At 36.5% G+C, this 20,024-nt stretch overlaps 1 protein-coding gene across 1 annotated transcript in view; it reads right to left on the bottom strand.

Annotated features, from left to right (window-relative positions):
• Nucleotides 1-10,460: 10,460 nt before the first annotated feature.
• The window catches only part of PMS1 (PMS1 homolog 1, mismatch repair system component), a 145,438-nt gene continuing 135,874 nt past the window's right edge, over nt 10,461-20,024 (bottom strand). The window contains exons 10-13 of the mRNA XM_036747585.1: nt 18,618-19,109; nt 16,363-16,493; nt 12,124-12,284; nt 10,461-10,816 (exon numbers count right to left, since the gene is read on the bottom strand). Coding sequence (XP_036603480.1) covers nt 10,652-10,816; nt 12,124-12,284; nt 16,363-16,493; nt 18,618-19,109 — 949 coding nt within the window. The 3' untranslated portion in view covers nt 10,461-10,651. The remainder of the gene's footprint in view (nt 10,817-12,123; nt 12,285-16,362; nt 16,494-18,617; nt 19,110-20,024) is intronic.

Raw genomic sequence — 20,024 nt, 5'->3', positions numbered from 1 at the left:
AGACTACCGGGAAACATAATGTCAACAGATTAGAGGGCTTCTCTTAGCAGGAAAAGTTCATTGCTAACTTGGAGGGAAAGCTGACATGGTTGGCAACAGTGGAGCAGAAAAGGAGTGGACAGCTTTCAGATATTTGGTATATAGCACTGTATTTACTCATCTGGGCCAGAATACTTGCAAATATCAAGACTGGTTTGATGAAAAGATGGGGAAATTCAGAAGCTGCTAAATGAAAAATGAGAACTCTACAGGGTTTACCAGCAGGATAATTCATTTGTTTCTAAGAAGGCAGCATTTAATTCTATCAAAACTAAAGTACAAGCAAAGCTTACAGAGATGCAGGATTCTTGGCTCAGTAAGAAGGGAGATGAAATTCAGTTTTATACTGATAGTAACAATCCAAAGGGCTTTTATGATGCCCTGAGGGCTATTTATGGGTCAAAGACCTTTAGTGAATCCCAACCACTCAGTGCTGATGGAGCCTCATTGATTAGTGATAAGAACACGATCCTGGAGAGATGGGCCAAACACTTCCACTGCATCACTGTCATTAATCAATGCTGAAGCCATCTACCATTTACCTTAGATTGAAGTCAATCCCCCTCTAGCTGAACTTTCAGCTAAAGAAGAGTTTTGAATGCCAATTGGCTCTTCTCATGTGGCAAAGCACCTGGTGCTGAATCTATTCCAGCTGAGACTTAAAAGGTAGGGGGTCTACTGCTCCTACAAAAACTGGCTGAAATTTTCCAGGTTATAAGGCAAGAGGAGGTTATCCCTCAGAAATTCAAGGATGCCTCCATTGTCCATCTCTATTAAGGAAAAAGAAATATATTGTCCTGCAACAATCATGGGATTGGGGGTGGGGGTGGGCGGTCTTCTCTCTTAGCCATTGCTGGCAAGATTCTTGCTAGAGTACTCCTTAATAGCTTGATCCTTCACTTGGAAGATGGTCATCTACCTGAGAGCCACTGTGGTTTCAGAAAAGGCTGAGAAAGAGTTGATATGGTGTTCACTGCCTGAAAACTCCAGGAAAAATACAAGGAGCACAACAGAGGTCTGTATACAATGTTCATCGATCTAACCAAGGCCAATGATACTGTCAGTAGCAAGGGCTTATGGGAAATTATGGCAAAATTTGGTTACTCAGAGAAGCTTATCATTATTGTATGTCATTTTCATGATGACATGCTTACATGGGTTCTGGATAATGGACAATGCTCTTGTGCTTTCCCAGTCACCAATGGAGTAAAGCAGGGTTGTGTGCTTGCTCTATGCTTTTTAGTCTGATGTTTTCTGTGATGATGTCAGATGCCTTCAGTGAGGATGAAATAGCATCAAGGTCAGCTACCACACTGACAGTAAATTATTTAACTTGAAAAGGCAACAAGTCAAGACTAAAGAGAAAGGAGAGTTGGTGCATGATTTTTTGTTCATAGATGATTGTACACTCAATGCAACCTCTAAGGCTGAGATGCAGCAAAGCATGAATTGATTCTATGCTTCTTGCACCAATTTTGGCCTAAAAATTAACACCAAGCAAACACAAGTTCTCCACTAGCTAGAACCATACCATCTCTATGTGGAACCATCAGTTATAGAAAATGGAGAAATATTGAATGCTGTAGATAAGTTCCCTTACCTTTGCAGCACACTTTCCAGGGATGTACACATAGATGAAGAGGTTGATGCACACATTACCATAGTTCGGTGTTTGGGAGGTTCTGAAGGAAAGTGTGGAAGAGAAGAGGTATTAGACTGCCTACCAAACTGAAGGACTGCAGAGCCATTGTGCTGACCTTATTGTTATATGCATGGGAAACCTGGACAATCTACCAGCCCCATGCCAGGAAATGGAATCACTTCCATTTGAATTGTCTTGGGAAGATTCTGAAGGTCACTTACCAAGGTAAGATAACAGACACTGAGTTCCTTTATCAAACTTAACTGCCAACCATTCAAACTATTGCAGAGAGCAATAGGGTTGGCTCATGGATAGGCCAAGTCAATATATTAAAAATGACAATTCTACCTGAGTTAAATTACTTATTCAGTGCCATGCGAATTGAATTTCCAAAAAAATATATTTTATAGAGCTAGAAAAAATAAGAAGAAAATTCATCTAGAAGAACAAAAGGATATAAAGGGATTCGAAGACAAAATGCAAGTTTGCCTAAAAGACTTAATTTATAGAGAACTGATACAAGACAAGTGCTCACATGGAGATCAGAAGCAAGACAAGGACACTCTCAAGGTCTCTCTGAAGAACTTTGGAATCAATTGTGTGACATGGGAGACACTGGCAAAGGAACACCCAGCATTTTATGCCCACAACAAAGAAGGTTGCTATGCTCTATGAGTGACACAGAATTGCAGTAACTCAAAAGAAACATGAGATGAGAAAATTTAGAGAAATCTCCACTCCAAATGTTCACGTGGACTATTTGTACCCACCTGGGCACTATTCTCCCCACCTGGGCTCTTATAGTAGTCTTTGCCCTCTCACTTGAATACATCTAGGCAAGAAATAAAGAGAAAACCTTGCTTTGCTTTTGAATAAACTCTCAGTTCCAGCTTAGCAGTCAAAAGGCTATTTCTTCATCACATGGTTAATAGACCAGAAATAGACACAGCTCCATTACATATACCGTGAAGTACAGAACAGATCCCTCCAATACACATGCTAGGGGAGCAGATTCACCAACCCATGTGTGCCTCCAAGGCTCCCTCCAGAGTGCTCATTTCCCTTTATATTTTTCACTTGTGATCTCATCAGCTCCCATGGATTCAACTATCGTCTCTATGCAGATTATTTTCAGATCTGTTTGTCCAGCTCTGTCCTCTCTTCCGACCTCTAGTTTTACATCTCCAGTTGCCTATTAGACATCTAGAACCAAAAGTCAGATAGGCAGATATCTTAAATCAACATGTTCAAAACTGAACTCCCTATCCATCCCTTCCAAATCCACCTCTATTCCTAACTGCCCCATTACTATTGAGGGTACCCAGTCACCTAGGCTTGTAACCTTAGATTAACCTTGATTCCTCACTCCCACAATACCCCCCATATCCAATTAGTTGTCAAGTTCTATCATTTCTATCTTCACAATATCTCTCATATATACAGGTACATGTAGAGGGGTTGGCCTTCATGAGGATAGAGGAATGATTGCACAGCTCTCATCATGTTATTCATTCCCCTTGTTCAAAAACATATATGATTCCTCATTGCCTGCTAACAAGAATCCAAACTCCTTAATAGGCATTTCAGAGCATTTTATAATCTGGTTCTAAGACCTTCATATACCTACCTCCCTTTTCTTCAGCTAAGCTAGATCACTCATCATTATAGAACACATTTTATATTTTCTTGCCTCCATGTCTTTATTCATGCTGCTTCACATGTCTAGAATATTATTTTGCTTTTCTCCTATTTGTGACCTGATTCACTCACTAAGGCCTAGTTCAAATACTATGCCTCCAGGAATGCTTCCTTGTCCTCCCTTTTGTAATGGCAAGTGGGGTGGGACTTTTTTTGTTGTCTTTTGTTTTGGAGTGCTTCTCAACACTAAGGTAATCAAGTGCCTTTGAGTCTTGCCTTTGTAAATGTAATAGCAAGTAAAGTGGGACCTTTTGTTGTCTTTTGTTTTGGAGTGCTTCTCAGCACTAAGGCAATCAAATGTCTTTGCGTCTTGCCTTTGTTTGAATCGAGTCATTGATTGGAAACAGTATATATGTATATGATGTGGTCCTAGTGATTAAAGATCTTTCCCACATCCTTTTGCTAAGTAGGTGTTAAGCCCCAGGGCCCTAAACAGGGTATATATGCTCTGAGGTTGGCATTTTGCTTTTGGGGGCACAGTCATTGGAAGTGTGTTGGTGATTTGGCAGGACAAGACTCTGGGTAGCCATTGGAACCCTCCTCCTCTGGCTTTAAAAATCCAGATGTTGAGGCTTCTCTCTCTGTAACTATTTATGTAATGTCTTAGTGAGATGGCTAGAAGCCTGTCATTGATTTGTGTTATTTTGCTCTGTTTATATAATTTCTGCTTGTGATTTCTGTTTGTGTTTTCTCTGAAGTTCAGGGTGCTGACTTTTCCCCTTGAACTAAGTGAATGATATATGTATGGTTAATTAAGTAAGATTGTTAACTCCTTAAAGATGCTTTCCTTAGAAAAGCAGATCAAAGAACCTGTGCTAGTAGCTCTCCTGTGTGCTGGTATTATTGGCCTTACACAGCCACAGTAGCAGCAAGTAGCACTGTAGTTACACATTTATAGAGGTATTCCTCCTCTCCTCTGTATTTACTCCTGGCACTTAAAAATAGTCTCTTAACAGGGCACTTAACCATACCCTGTATACTATGTATCTATTTATATTATATCATCTACTAAACTGTCTTAGAAGTCTTAAAAGATAAGAGATATACCTTATTTATCTTTGGTATTCCTTAACAGCACTTGACCATGTACTTCAGCAAAGTAGATATTCAATAAATATTCATTATATCAAAATATAGCACCTGAAATACTTCCCTCTCATATGTGGGTGCCCCAAAAGCTATCCTGACTAAAAGGTACTCAGTGGGTCTATAGCCATTCAAAACCATAACTCAGGAGCCCTCTACAGTATGTTCACTTTTACTAGTGAATCAGAGTACACAGTTAGTAAAAAATAATGATATTTAACAAAGTAGCCATCAGAAAAAGTAGCAATAATGCATATGGATAATGAATGAGGGATACACATGTAGGGAACATGCGTGACAATGGCACAAATATGGAAGGGCAACTCAGGCCTCAGATGATGTAGTACAGCTATCCTCTGCTTAATATCATCATGTTATTCCTGCTGGGAGCTGCTCTCTGCTGCGTCTACTGACCATTGAGCACTAGTCTCAAGTACAGGGTGTCCCTAAAGTCTGGACACATAGGCAAAATGCCTATTTTGAAATATTTGGAATATTACAGATCTTAGCCCCCTTGACTTCTTTTTCTGGGGTATGCTAAAAGAGAAGGTGTAAGCAATGAAAATCACAGATGCAACACACTTGATTGAATGTATAAAGAGTGAATGTGCTAAAATTGATGGCAATGTGGAGTTATTGCATCAAGTTCAAGTGAATCTTGCAAAGCGCATCAACTTTTGCATCACAAATGATGGAAATCATATTGAAGATGTTATTTGTTAATATTTCAATTAAATAAACTGTTGTTGAAAATTTCATTCATTTAATTTCTTGAAAATAGGCATTTTTGCCTATGTGTCCAGACTTTAGGAACACCCTGTATTATCCCTTGGTGTGAGTACCATGTTTGTCATGAATTTTTTGGAATTGCGATTGATCATTGCATTCACTGGAATTCGTAATTCTTTCAAATTTGTTTTTGTAAGATTTTTATTGTATAACTTGTTCTGGTTCTGCTATAGAAGTCTTACTGAAGAATTCCCCTTCTCATTGGTAGCACAGTAGTATTCCATCCCATTCACATACTATGAGTTGCTCATCTGTCACCCAATGGATGGGTACCCCCCTCAATTTCCAATTCTTTGTCATTACAAAAACAACTGCTATAAATAGTTTTTGGACACATGGGTCCTTTTTCTCTTCTTTTTTTTTTTATCTTTTTGGGGACATAGACCTAGTAGAAATATCTCTTGGAATATGTTGGCATAAAAATTCATACATGGATATAAAAAATTCAAAGACTCCAACCTTTGACTAGGTTAAAGAGTACACATAGTTTAATAAATTTGGGGGCATAGTACCTAGCTGCTTTCCACCCAACTTTCACCTGTGGCTTCAAGCAGCTGTGGCATGTGCAAGTGGCCACACTTCAGTAAACCATTTTGGCAGAAGGGCTGAACCAGGTTGAGGGTAACCAAGGGGTCTCAAACCTTTGGTGAGTGGGGGGGAGGGGTGACTACCCCAAGCATGTGAGGACTTCCCCTGGTGGAATGGGCAGATGAGAACAATTTATTCCAATGGCCATGAAGGCAGCTGAAGCAGGCATTGTGGAGTGCTTAGAGCTTGGTTAGACATCAAAGACACCAAGGTCATCCACTGCATCTTGAGCCATTACCAGTTGTCTTGATTCTGTCCTGCCACTGGACTGTGATGACTCTGGAGGAGAAAGTGAGGCCAACAACTTCATGCAACTCTGCCTCACTTAAGTCCAATTTACACATGAATCAAAAGACATCACTCATACCATTTTACCATTATACCTATCTCAAAGTCCTATGGCGACAAGCAGGTGATGAAGCAGCAGGTGCAGATGCACTGGGAGCTGTAGTCACAATCCTGCACACAGGCAGCCCAGGCCATATGGTCATTTCTCACTGGAAGCTGCAGTGGGATTCAGCAGCCCCCTGGGTGTCTGAGCAGCCTTTTAAGGATCTACTGCTCATCTTCTGGTGTGAAGAAAGGGCTCGAAAAGGTGCCCTAAAAATTGTCTGCTTACCCAGCCCTGGCCTGATTACCGGGGCAGGCAGGGAATCCCACTCTGTGGTCAAAATACAAAGAAATATACAAAAATGTCTGCAAAGACAATTCCACTCACCATTGGCATATGGAATGTGCATGTACTTATAGACAACACAAAATCCAGTAGACCTGAAAGGTGAACAGCTCTTGTTGCAAGAGAACTCAGTAGGCATCGCATCCAAATAGCAGCCCTGAGTGAAACAAGACTGGCAAATGAAGGCCAGCTTACTGAAGTCTAAGCTGGATACGAGTTTTTCTGGAGTGGCCAGTGAAGGGGAGTGACGTGAAGCTGGCATAGGTTTTGCAATCAAAACTAATCTAGTCAATGAACCTGTATGCCTGCCAAAAGGAATGAATGATAGGCTCATGACAATGCTATTGTCACTTGCAGGAAAACATCACACCACCATCATCAGTGCCTATGCTCCCACCTAATTGCTTTCCAGAATGGTTGAACCAATTCCCAACTCCACCATTAGTGTGCATTAATATACCTATTTTCCCGCAGCTTTTTTAGCATGACACTTTCTTTTTTGGTCAATTTGGTCAATCTGTTGAGTGTGAGTGAAGCAGAACCTAAAAGTTGTTTTAATTTCTCTATAATTATTACTGATTTTGAGCATTTTTTAATATTGCTATTGATTGCTATTGATGTATTTCTTCCTCTGGAAACTGCCCATTCATAACCATTGACCATGTATCAATTGGGAAAGTTTTTATTCTTATACATTTGAAAAAGTTCCCTATACATGTTACAAATAAGATTTTAACCATAGAAATTTGATGCAAAGATTGCTATCCTTACTGCCCATTTTCCTGCTTTTTTAATTTTGGCTGCATTGGGTATTTGTACAAAGACTTATAAATTTTATATAATCGAAATTGTCTATTTTACTTTTTATGATCCTTTCTCTTCTGTTTGCTTATTAATTCTTCCTCATCCATAGATCCAAATAATTCCTTCCTTGCTCCTCTAATTTGTTCAAGATGTCACACTTTATGTCTAAGGCATGTATGCATTTGGAGCTATCTTGGTATTTGCAGTGTGAGACGTTAGTCTATGCCAACTTTCTGCCAGACTGCTCTCCAGTTTTCACAGCAATTTTTGCCGAATAGTAAGTATTCAATACAATAGCTGGGATCTTTCTGGGCTTATCAAATTAGATTACTGTACTCATTTGCTTCCGTATATCATATAACTAATCAGTTCAACTGATCATCTTCTGTATTTCTTGGCCAGTACCAAATCAGTATATTTTATTTTAAACAATCAATGTATTTCTAAAAAAATTATACAAACTACTATTTTGAATGCTCTAGTGGAGTAATAGGAATCCTGTGGCAATTTTTTTTTCAAATACTCCCTAAATTCTTTTGTAGAAGTGTATCTTCATGTATTGAAATAGTTGCAGTGTGTACCTGCATAGTGTCATCTGACTTTTCTGATAAGATAACCACATTTGTGTAAAACAGTATGATAACAGCATGGCTTTTCTAAAACATGACTCTCTATTTCATGAATTTTCTAAATATATTTCCCATTGTTCCACTCCATCTATTTCCCATTATGCACCTCTCTCCATTTGATCCCAACTTCCTCTTCTCTAAGAAATCTATTGATACAAAAATCAACAGTATTTTAATGCAGCAAAAACAAAACAAAGGAGAAAATAGTATTAGTGGAAATTGCATTCAAAATATCTATAAAGTGCATAAAATATCCGAGAGCCAATTTGCTGACTTACATGAATACAATTACAAAACAATTAAAAAATAACTTGAATAACTGGGGGAGGGGGAAGGGTATTCATTAGTTGGGCCATGCCAATATAGCAAAGAAGAATGATACCAAAAGTAATTTTTAAGATTTTAATGCCTTACCAAACTATTAAGGGTTAGCTTTGTAGAGCTAGACAAAAAAAAAAAATCATTTAGTTAAACAAAAGATCAGAGAACTGATTCTGTAGGTTGGAGTTTGTGAATTTTTTTATGTCCAAGAACATGGTCAATTTTTGTAAAGACACCAAAGCTGAGAACTAGGTATACTTTTCTTCCCTCTCCAATTTCCATTTAGTAGTCATTAGAGATCTACCATAGCTAACTTTCCTGAAACTTTTTAGAGTTTTATTTTGTTAGAATTTTCTAAATTTGAAAGGCTTATATTAAGGTCCCTTTATTTTCCATTATTTATCTTCCTGTAGTTCAAAGTTTTTAGATGCTATGCCATTTGATGCATATTTGATGCAGAATAGCAATATTATTTCATTATTCAAGGCACATTTAAGTATATTGTAGTTTCTCCGCTTATCTATTTTTAAGTGTCTTTGACTATGGCCTTGTTACTACCCTTGCTTTTCTTGCATTAATCTGAAGCATAGCTTCTACACCAGTCCTTCAACTCAACTGTAAAGTTTTATGTTTGACATGTTCCTTGTAAACAATACCGTTTTATCCTTTCTAATCTTTTCTGCCATTCTCTATTTAATGGGTAAATTCATTTGATTCAATTATCATTTTTAGGTGTGTTTTCTCCTCACATTTCCTCATAAATATTGTCTGATTCTGACTGGGATCTTTGGTTCCTGATTCCTTTCTTTCTGGCTGCAAGCAGTACCTTTTTCTTTATTTAAATGGAAAACCGGATTTTGGCCATGACATTTCTGGGTGGTGGGTTCAATCTGGTTTCTTTCAGGAGGAATCTTTTTATTTTCACCTTGCTCTAATAATTCTGGAATTTTTTCTTTCATAATTCAAAATGTTGTAGCCCAATTCTTTTTCTTTTTTTTTTGCAGGGGCGGGGAGGGGGTTTAGTCATGGTTTTCAGGGTGTAAGTATAATGATTCCTAAATTCCCTTGTCTGGTTTTCCAGGTCAGTTGTTTTTGATAGTATATATGTCTACACCTGTAGACATACAGATATATTTCACTTGTCCTAATTTTTCATTTCATGATACTGTTGTATTTCTTGTTGCTTTGTTGAATCACTAAGTTGTTTGCTTCATTCTGTTATTCTCCAAGATGTCAGTTCCTCCAGTTCCTCATCTATGTCCCCTGCTTTAGTTCTTGGCTTAGGGCTTTGTGCCGCAGACAGAACTACTCTCTCTCACTGCTGGATAGGGGTAGTTAAGCTCAGATCTGGTCTCCCATTGTAGTTTTGGTTTAGGATAGTGCTATACATAGGTAAAGTCCTACTTTCACTACAGTCTGGATTGGGAACTGGACCACAAGGCATTGATATCAAGCCCCACTCTTTGGTCTGCTTCTAAGTCTGACCCAGTTAGCATTGGCTTTAGGATTCAAGTTGTGTTGATATTACCCTTTTCCTAGGTGGCCACCTACCCAGATGTCTGCAACTCCATGTTCATAGAACACCCCATGAGATGGCATTGGGTTTAGGCTGATCTCCTAATGTATAGTCAGATTCCTCAAGTTGCTTTGGACTTGGGTCTTTTTCCCTTTTGCCACTGCCTAGCTGGGGGTCTCAACCTCTGAAAGGGACCAGGAACAGGACCCTTGCTTCAGGTCTTGTTTCCTTGTGCTATCCATGATGGAATAGAAAAGCTCAGTGGTGTTTTCCTTTGGTTCTATTGTTTCATATGAAGCTCTTCATCATTGTTAAAAAATATGCCTCAAGGGATAAGGTTGGAGTTTGTAAAAGATGTTTTTGGACCCCGCCCTAGGTACTGGAACTATGTCTAGCAGATGCTGACTGATATGGTGTGCAACTGAACAATGCTGATCTAGTATATTGTAAAAACTGTTTCTTTCAATATGAAGTTTACTGTAATCATATTTAGTAAAAATGACAAATATTTTATGTTACCCTTGATGTTTAGGATTATACCTTACAGAGTAAATTATACAAAAAGGTTAAGAAATATTTACTTAATTTGCTGAATGAATAAAAATGAATAAATGATAGAGTTAATTAAAAAATTATCCTACTATATACATTAAGAACCAATCAATCTAGGTTGGACTTTTTATACATATGTGTAATTTATTTCAGTTTACAAAATGGTGACTCTTCATTAAAAAACAATTATTTATAACACAAGATGCAAAAATGCTTAAGACATGATTATAAAGTTTTAAAGCAGAAAATATTTTTTAACTGAAGGGAAAAAAGAAACAAAATATTCTGTTTTATTAAATAATTTATAAGTATCATATAGTTTTTGGAAGGTACGCTAAATGATAAAAAAATGGGCGACCATGAACACATCCCTTAATTTCACTTCCAAGCTGTAGCTTCATCCTATAGATAGTATCTTGTACATCCTCTTTTGATAAATACAAAGGTAGCTGTCGGGAGAGACGTACTGCTTCTCCCTATAAGGAAAAAAGCCATAAGGGTATCATTAGTATCTTGAAAGAAATACACTCATAATTTTGGCAGATTTGGTGAAAAAACGTTGGATACACATTCAATTTTTATCTTTTAATTATATTAACATAGTATTTTAGATGAAAAACAGATACTTTCAAAAGATACTACTTAATATGATTCCTTTTAGGGAGGAAAACACTATGCAACTGCAAAGTGATATTTTTATTTCCTTTTCCTACCTACTTTCAGAGCAGGAAATTGGTTTTATCCTAATCTTACAACTCTTAAGATACTTTCCCCGGCATTTTATATGACACAATAAGGCATCAAATTTCCATTTATTAAAAAAAAATATGGATCTGTAAAGAGAGACAAATGTTGGAGGTTAGCTAGTACACTTCACCCTAACACTACTGCCTAGTGAATAGTATTTAGTATAAAACAGACAGATCATTTACTGAGTCCCTTCTGAGGGGTATTAGTTACCAAAATTTCCAAAGCATTTTATTACTAGGTGTTTTGTCTATAACACTGTTCCTCATAGAATGCCCATCAATTTGGAAACAGCTGAACAAATTGTGGTATGTAATTGTAATAGAATACTATTGTGTTATAAGAAATGATGAAGGGGATGGTTTCAGAAAAACCTGGGAAGACTTATATGAACTGATACAAAGTGAAGTGATCAGAACCAGGAGAACAATGCACACAGTAAGAGCAATATTGTGATGATAATCAACTGTGAAAGACTTAGTTACTCTGATCAGTATAAAGATTCATGACAATTCAAAAGGGCTCATGATAAAAAATGCTATCTACCTCCAGGGAGAAAACAGATAAACTCTGAGTACAGACTGAAGCATATATTTTTTCCCACTTTCTTTTTCTTTCTTTCTTCTTTTGTCCAACAGGGCTAATATAGAAATATGTTTTTTCACATGTATGATGGGTATCATCTTGCTTGCCTTCTTAATGGGTAGGGGAAGAGTAGGAGAGAATTTGAAATTAAAAATTTTAAACGTTAAAAAAAAATCATAGTTCTAGCCTCCCTCCTCCAAAGGGAATAAAAAAAAGAGAAAAAGCTAACAAGGATAATAAAACCATTAAAACAAAAAACAAATATAATGGACCTAAGAATAGCATGATAGTAAGGCTTTAGTGTAGATAAACTAAGTGTTCTAAAATGCTGAGATTCTCCCCTAATTGAATCTTACATTCAATTAATAAACAAATGGCTTAATATTCCAATTCAGAACAAAAAATCTTTCACCATCTAAAAACCTGCCAACTTATAAATGCTAGTATTCACCTCTAAATAACTTATTACTTTACGAGGTCTACATTCATAAACTTCCTTTGCATTTTTATTTAGCACCGCATTAAGGATTTCTTTTAAGTCCAATATTCCATAGAATGGGAGACAATTAGCCATTCCTTCTATTTCCAGATGGTTTTCAGTAACTGAAGTTCCTGGAATAAAGAAAAAAATATAAATAAAATCTTACATCAATTCTGAATTACATTCCAAAACATGTCCATTAAAAACAAAATCAATGTTAAAACATTTAGTGAACTTTGATTAGAATTCAATTCGGAAAAACGTTTCTTTTTTTCCCTTACTTAGAGACCACATAATTTCCCACAGGACTCCACATTAATAGGTGGTGCCCACTGACACTCCACATGTGCCTCAAGTAATGTAATTTCATCTAAGTTATTGCTGTTTTGCTAATTCTATTTGCTTAGAACATTTCTTTCTTTGGAGAGAAAATGAAGTCCCATGATATTTATTAAAATAAAAGTGACTTTAAGCGTTTTACCAACTGCTATTCAAGTTCCTAACCAAGACTGTTCTGGGCTCTATCTTTTCTCTCTTCACTCTCTCCCTCTGCAAATTCATCAGCTGACATAAGTTCAATTATCATCTCTAAAAAAGATAATTCCCAGATCCAAGTATCTATCTCAAATACTCAAATGAATTTGTGCTCTCACCAATATGTATGTTCCCTCCAATTATGCAGATTATAAGTCATCCATATATGTATATCCTGTGTGAATCTTGCCTATGTCCTCGCATATATCCACCATACAAGAGCCATCCAACATGCTAGAGACTTTCTTCACTTTCTCCTGACATCACAAGGGTACCAGCGGAGCACTGTTATCCCTTACTATATGACTAATTCATCTTTTTGAATAATACATTTCCCAGATAACATCCTTTACTCCTGTTCTTCTTTAAGGGAAAGTTCCTATTTGTTACATGTTGCAGCTTGAACACACCTATCATGATCTCTCCATTGTCTTCCAAATGATACTCATTGTCAGTATTTCAGTCTACTGTATTTCACGACTCAAAACTATGTAACACCACCAGTAGAATACTAGTATTAATTAGATGGGTCTTTGTTTCTGAAAGAAGTTTGGGGTCATTAAAACAGTTTTACACTCCTACTTAATTTTGGGTCCATCTTATTGTCTATATGTGGTATTTGTCACAGAGGGACTGATGGACAAGATGTACAGATTGTTCATAGAAAGTGAATGCTATAAACTGGCTAATACATATTCTTTATCTATTTGGTTTTTCTTGTGCAGATGATCAGGTTAAATTATGTTGAACAGTTACAGATCCCTTCAAAAAGATTTTGCAATATTCCAAACATTGGAAGCAATCAGCACGATGCCATCCATAAACAAAAGCATCTAGAGGACCTCACCATCCATAGAAAACTCTTCTTCAACTTGGACTCTATGTTGGATTTCCTCCATACAGTGGTGAACCCCACTGGAGGCCATAAATCTCTTGTTTTATGCCTTACCTGGTATGTTTGTAATGAGAGCATTTGAACAAGGTTATTTTTGTTGTTATTATCATTTAAGGAACTGTGAATGACTTTGATGTTTTGATATGAGATACCTTGTTGATATCTTCTAAGGTATCATTTTGCTCTACCAAATCAAATGCTTTTTTGATATTTAAAAAAGCAATACACATAATGGGGTCTTGTACTATCTTTACTTTTCAGGCAATTGTATGATAAAGATAGGGTCCACTCTTCCTCATTCCCCATGTCCAACTGGTTTCCAAGTTCTGTACCAAATCCACAACATCTTTCATGTCTATCCCCTTCTCTCTACTCACCCAAACTGAGTTAAAGATCTCATTACCTCTTGTCTGGATGATGAAACTGGTCTTTCTGTCTCTAGAATCTCCCCTTTCCAATCAGTTGTCTATACAGCTACCAAACTGATATTTCTAACATGGAAATCTGTCTGTTACCCCACTTAAAAATCTCAAATACCCTCATATTGTCTTTGGGAGGAAATACAAAATCCTTAGCCTAACATTTAAATCCTTCCATTTTTCCAAAACAGAGTTCCCATCCATTTTCTAGTCTTGTTCATATTATTCCCTGTCCTGTACTCTTCTACTACTATCAATTTGGCCTACTGTTTGCTCTCTATATATGACATTTCATCTCTTACCAACCATTCCTTCACACAGGCAGTTCCTCTGATGTAAGTTATAGAATCCTTAAGTTTCCTCTGAAGCACAGAACTTCTACATCTTCTACAAGAGCTCATTCCCCATATCCCCAGTTTTTAGTGTTACCTTCTTGAAATTAATTATATATACATATATAATTAATTATATATGACATATAATAGAAGAGTTAAGACTAGTACTGGAATAACTGCAATTAACATGAGAATGGATATGAAAACAGTCAGAGGAGAGATACAAAGTGCTATGAGAACACAAGAAAAAGATTGCTTCCGTCTTGAGAATCAGGGAAATATTCATGAAAGAGGATGACATTTGGGCCACTAATGATAGGGAGAACTGTCACAGAAGAAAATGAGGATATACAAGGAATTCTCCAGGAGAAGGCACCAGCAAGAGTGATGGAGAATTCAGAGAATGGTAGTCAGGCCATATTAATTAGAATACAGGAATACAAGAGGGGAATATGGGAGATAATTTTCTTAGTGTTAATTATGCCAATCATGTGATATATTGTTTGGAGGCTCAGAAGACCAAGGTTCAAATTCTGCCTCTGATAATTACCTCCTGTTTGACCTGGGGCAAGTTACTTAGCCTCTCTGAGCCTCAGTTTCCTAATTTATAAAAATGAGGGGCTTGGAATAGAAGCCTTTGAGGTCTCTCTTTCAGCTCTACATTTATGACCCTGTGATACTTTAAACCACCTGTAACAACCAGATTCTAGAGAACTGCTACCTTGGGAAACCTGAGTGACAAGTATCGAAGAAAATTAAAGAAAATAAGCAGAATTATTAATTACTTAATTATTCCAGTGGTTCAGTACATCAATTATCTCTGTTCTACAATTAAGCACAGGGCTCACGTTATCTCTTAGAGAGAAAACAAGAACAAAAACAAAAGAAGAAAGGAAATTCTGACTTTGAGAACATAAGAAACAAAGAAGTCTGTTTCTGGATGTTGGAGGGGACTGAAGGTCTACAAATAAGTTCCAGAAAAAGAAGGAATCTACCATCAAGACCACATGGCTACTGAGACCAAGTTGAGATGTTAGCTTAGAACAAAAGGTGAAGAATCTCATTTCAACAAAGGCTAAGACAAATTCGAACAAATCACTACTGAATGATTCAAACAAATCATATAGGATAGGAAAAAAATGGATCAAGGAAAGGGTAGGACTCCAAAGAGCTCTGAACCATAGAACTGAAGGGACAAAGAAGAAAGCTGTAGGATGGCCTTGAGTCAATATAGAAGATCCTAAAGCTCAACGACAAAAGCTCATTAAAGTATTTTCCTCATCTAGCAGGGAAAGACCTTAAGCAGACGCAAAGAATGGCTGCAAAGCAATACAGTATGGTCCAGAATTAGGAGATGAGCTGAAGGATTCAGCCTGGAGATAAGATTAGGAAAAACATCTTAGAAGGGACTAAATACCTCACCATTCCAGAAAGAAGTGCCAACCTAAATCCATTTAAGAATAGAAACTTCATTCTTCCCAAATAGGACCATGGAAAGGTGAAAGAACTAGGGGCTAGAAGTTCAATAAATTGTGTAAGCCAATTTCATCTGTGGTTACATGTTTGTAATGGCCAAACTGAGGGATCTTAATCACTTAAAAAAAGAAAAGAAAATGTACATTTTTCTTTGTCTATCCTGTTTCTTCAGCCAGTATTTCCCCTAATCATTAAGTGAAACAAATAGGCCCACTGTATGTTAAAAGGATGATAAAGATTATTATAAAACTATCTGATTAGTTAAAACAAAATGAATACAAGGCAAACTGTTTCAAATCCATTTACACTAAGTAGGAATTAATGCTTTCTTACCTGTAGAGTGTATGATGGCCTTTATAAAATGAGACTAAGAAAAGTTTTTACATAGCTACTATTTCACACGTTGAGAAGAAAGCTAATACATTAAAACTGTAGAAAGCAATTTAAGGAAATTAATAATTCAAATTATAAAATGCAAAAGGGAGCTTATAAAAGAAAGCATTTGAATTCATTTTTTCAAACTAAATAAATAGCAAACATGCCATCACACCTGGTATCAGTTTTATCCTGAATCCATTTGCTGTAAGACGTGGATCAGACAAGTAGGTTGAACCACTGAAGTCTTGATCATCTGTTGTCATTTTATTTAGGACCTCTAAATAATGAGATCCATTGAAAAGACTGAAAAAGAAATCACGGCCTTTTAATTTATCACATTATATATGGTAAAATTAAGCCAAAAAAAATGAAACATTTTGCCCACAACTCCCTTAGAAGATAACTCAAGGTCCATTTTAAAAGTATCTTTGTGAATGAATCTCACTGTAAAAAAGAAATGTAATTCAACAATACATTTATTAAGTAATTGTAATACATACAAGGTACTGTTTGGTTATGGGAAAACTATCAATGTCTTATTTATATAAAGAGGCAGTATGGTAAGGTAAAGAGTAATAGTTTTGAGGCTGAGTTCTGATATTAGCTGGTGTTATTTCAGGCTCTTCACTTCTCTAAGACTCAGCTTCCTCATCTGAAAAATGAGGCTAATACTTGCACCATCTATCTCATAGGGTCATTGTGAAAAAAAATCAGTATGTAAGCTGTAGAACATTCTAATAATTACTGGTCACAATTATGTAGTGCTTTATTTAAGGTTTACAAAGTACAACGGCCTCACAACACCCTTAAGTTGTTAGTATTAGTATTTTGATTTTACAGATGATGAAATGGGGCCAGAGAATTTAGATGATTTGTCCAATGTCACAGAGACAGAAGTGATTGAATCAAGCCTTGAATTTCTGTCTTCTGATGCTAAGTTCAGTGTTCTTTCTACTTTTCTATGCTGGCCCTCAGGTATGTAGAGGTACTAAATGGGTGAATTTTGCTATCATGGGGCCTTGGACATAACAAGCACTCAAATTTTCAGTAACAGTTCTCAAGGACTCACAATATTGAAAGCATGCCTTAAACACTACAAAGAATTAAAAAGGAATAAAAGGCAGCCTATATCTACTACGCTGAAATCAAATTTGTAAGTCTGGACAAAATGCTCTTCATATATAATATATAAATCTTTTATAAACCTGTGACATTGTACTTTTTAAATGGATACAGTAATATATTAATAATGTAGCCATTTAAGACATCATCTTGCTTAACTTCCAATCTCTGGGCAGGGCTTTCAAAATGATTAAAGTGAGACAGTATCCTTCTTATTCTTAAGAACTTCTAGGGAAGTAGATTCCATAACTTTTCTTAGTAGCTTGTTCCAATAGCTAATAACTCTAATAGTCAGGGAAAGCTTCCTGCATAGTTTAGAGTAGAGGTCAGCAGCCTGTGGCACTTGTGCCAAGGATGGTCACGAGCTGAATTTGAGTGGTGTGGCCTGGGTTGGCCCTCTGTGAAACTGTGAAGTAGCCAAAGTTCGTCTTTGGCACTTAGCCAACCAATGTCAATCTTGGCTAGACTGCATCATGCAACAGCTTCCTGGGTTGGGGGTATTGCTGATTTCTGTGTGTCTGCCATCCTATTATTCTCAGAAAGGGGTGCTCTCATACCAATCCCCAAGTCCCCCTCAATATAGGGAATAAATGAAGACCTTACTAACATATGGGCTAGAGAAGAGACACCATAGCCTGAAAAAAATACTTGGCTGCAATCAGGAGATACGTGCTGACCTCACTTTACATTGGTCACACTGACTGACCTTTAGAATATCGCTCAAGTTCTCAATGCTTTTATTTTGCCCATTCCAAAAATGGGAATATCTACTGCTACACAATATTTCATGCAGTATTTTGAAAAATACATAAATATACAAATAACATGCCAAGTCATTCTAGCTCTCTAAAAGAAATATGTACTATATAACAGAGACCTGTAATAGTGCTAGAAGACATAGATCATAACTTTTGTGTCATAGTGGGGTTTTTCACAAAAAATCACTGGAATATGTTGAGATACCAGCTATCAGTAATTCATGCTTAGAGAAATCAATTCCCATTGTTCCCTTAAGATGCCCAAATTACTTCCCAGTGGTGAATTTGGGGTAGCAGGACATTGTATGTTACAATTACCCTAGTAGAGTCACTTAATGAATTGGGATAAATGAGCTTGATGCATAAGTGTACTTTATAAAATGTTCTACAAATCATCCCATCTATAGAATTTTTAAGGCAATTACCATAAATAAATGTTTTTTAAAGCTTAGAATTCAAAATATTCTTTAAGTATATACAACTTCAGTTTTAAAAATTCATAATAAATATTAAAAAACCCCAGCATATTTATATTTTTACAACTTACCTCTCTGTTAATATTACTGGCTTCTCCAATGGCTCTGCAGGAAGCTTATGATTCTCAAGAAGTCTTTTAAATAGTAAAGCTTCTTCCACTCTGTATGGGTTCAGCAACATAATCTCTGTTTTGGAAGCAATTATCCATGCATCAGGAAAACTTAAATGGTGGATCAAGCAAAGTTCTTCTTTATGTAGCAAGTCACCCTTCATATACTTCCCATACTTAAGTTTTAAGGTTTTCATGGAAAAAGGAACCTGTACGATTTTTGTATTTTGTGTCTTATTTTTCCTTTTCTCACTCTGAGGCTGAAAAAGCTCATCAAGTTTTGGCTGATTAGAAAATGAAGTTTTCAGCTTGTGTTTCTGTGCCAGATTCTGTGCTGCTGTTATTTTTAATCTTTTTCCATTGTCTTTTGGTGTTCTTTGTAGCCCCTGCTCAGTAGCCTTCTTGATTTGGTTATTATAGCGCTCTAGATCTTTAGCAGCTTTTTCTTCATATCTAAAACAAGGAGAGAAAAAACGCAGCCAATAAGAATATAATCAGATATAGTCTTAATTGATAGAACATAGAAAATATAAAGGAATGACAAATACAATGCAGCTGGAGGTAATTAATATTAATGGTTTATTTTTTGTGTAGAAACTACAATGTCTTCTACTAGCATTCAAGTTCTCTATTAGTGTTTTCAATTCCACAGAGTTAATTAAGCAAATCAGTAATCAGTACACCTACAATTCCTTTAGATATCTCCTTAACAACAACAACAAAAGTTCGTAAACACGTTTTTCTAATGACAGTACTATGTTTTCACTTTTTCTTTTGGAATCACTAAAACTAAATATTAAAAAGTAACATGGTAAATTTAAACTCTTTTCCAAATTTTAGTAAAAGCAAAACTTAGAATGAAATTTTTTTGTGGGGGTGGAAGTACTGGGGATAGGAATTGGGAGAAGGGAATTAGGGAAGGTCTGTACCTGTGACTTTATCAACAATGGGAACTCCCAGTGCAAATGAGGAAACCTACTCTATCATTGTACATTGGCACCTGCTCTAGAGTCTTATTTATCTGCCTGGGGGCACTGAGAGGTTAAATGACTTGCTCAAAGTCACACAGCTAGCATGTGCAAGAGGCAGGAATGGAATTAGGATCTCCCTGACATCAAAGACAGATCTCTATCTACCTCTCAGGGTGAGGATAGCAGTTTTTATATACATTGAATGTATTTCCAAGAATTTCACTAGTTTCTACAGCTATGTTCAAAGTTCTTACTTGCTGTTTGCTTCTTTTGAGGTTGCAAGTAACAAAATTATTGACTCAAAGGCAAGTGCTTCTAATTCTATTTATCTTGAAAAGTCCATAACACCCCGATTTTGAAATTATACTTTTATTATGATGCTTTTGAGAATTTGTTA

Source organism: Trichosurus vulpecula, chromosome 2 (assembly GCF_011100635.1).
Source record: "Trichosurus vulpecula isolate mTriVul1 chromosome 2, mTriVul1.pri, whole genome shotgun sequence".
Taxonomy (NCBI): Eukaryota; Metazoa; Chordata; class Mammalia; order Diprotodontia; family Phalangeridae; genus Trichosurus; species Trichosurus vulpecula.
Note: the sequence above shows the minus strand (reverse complement) of the source record. Positions and strands in the feature narration are given on the sequence as shown.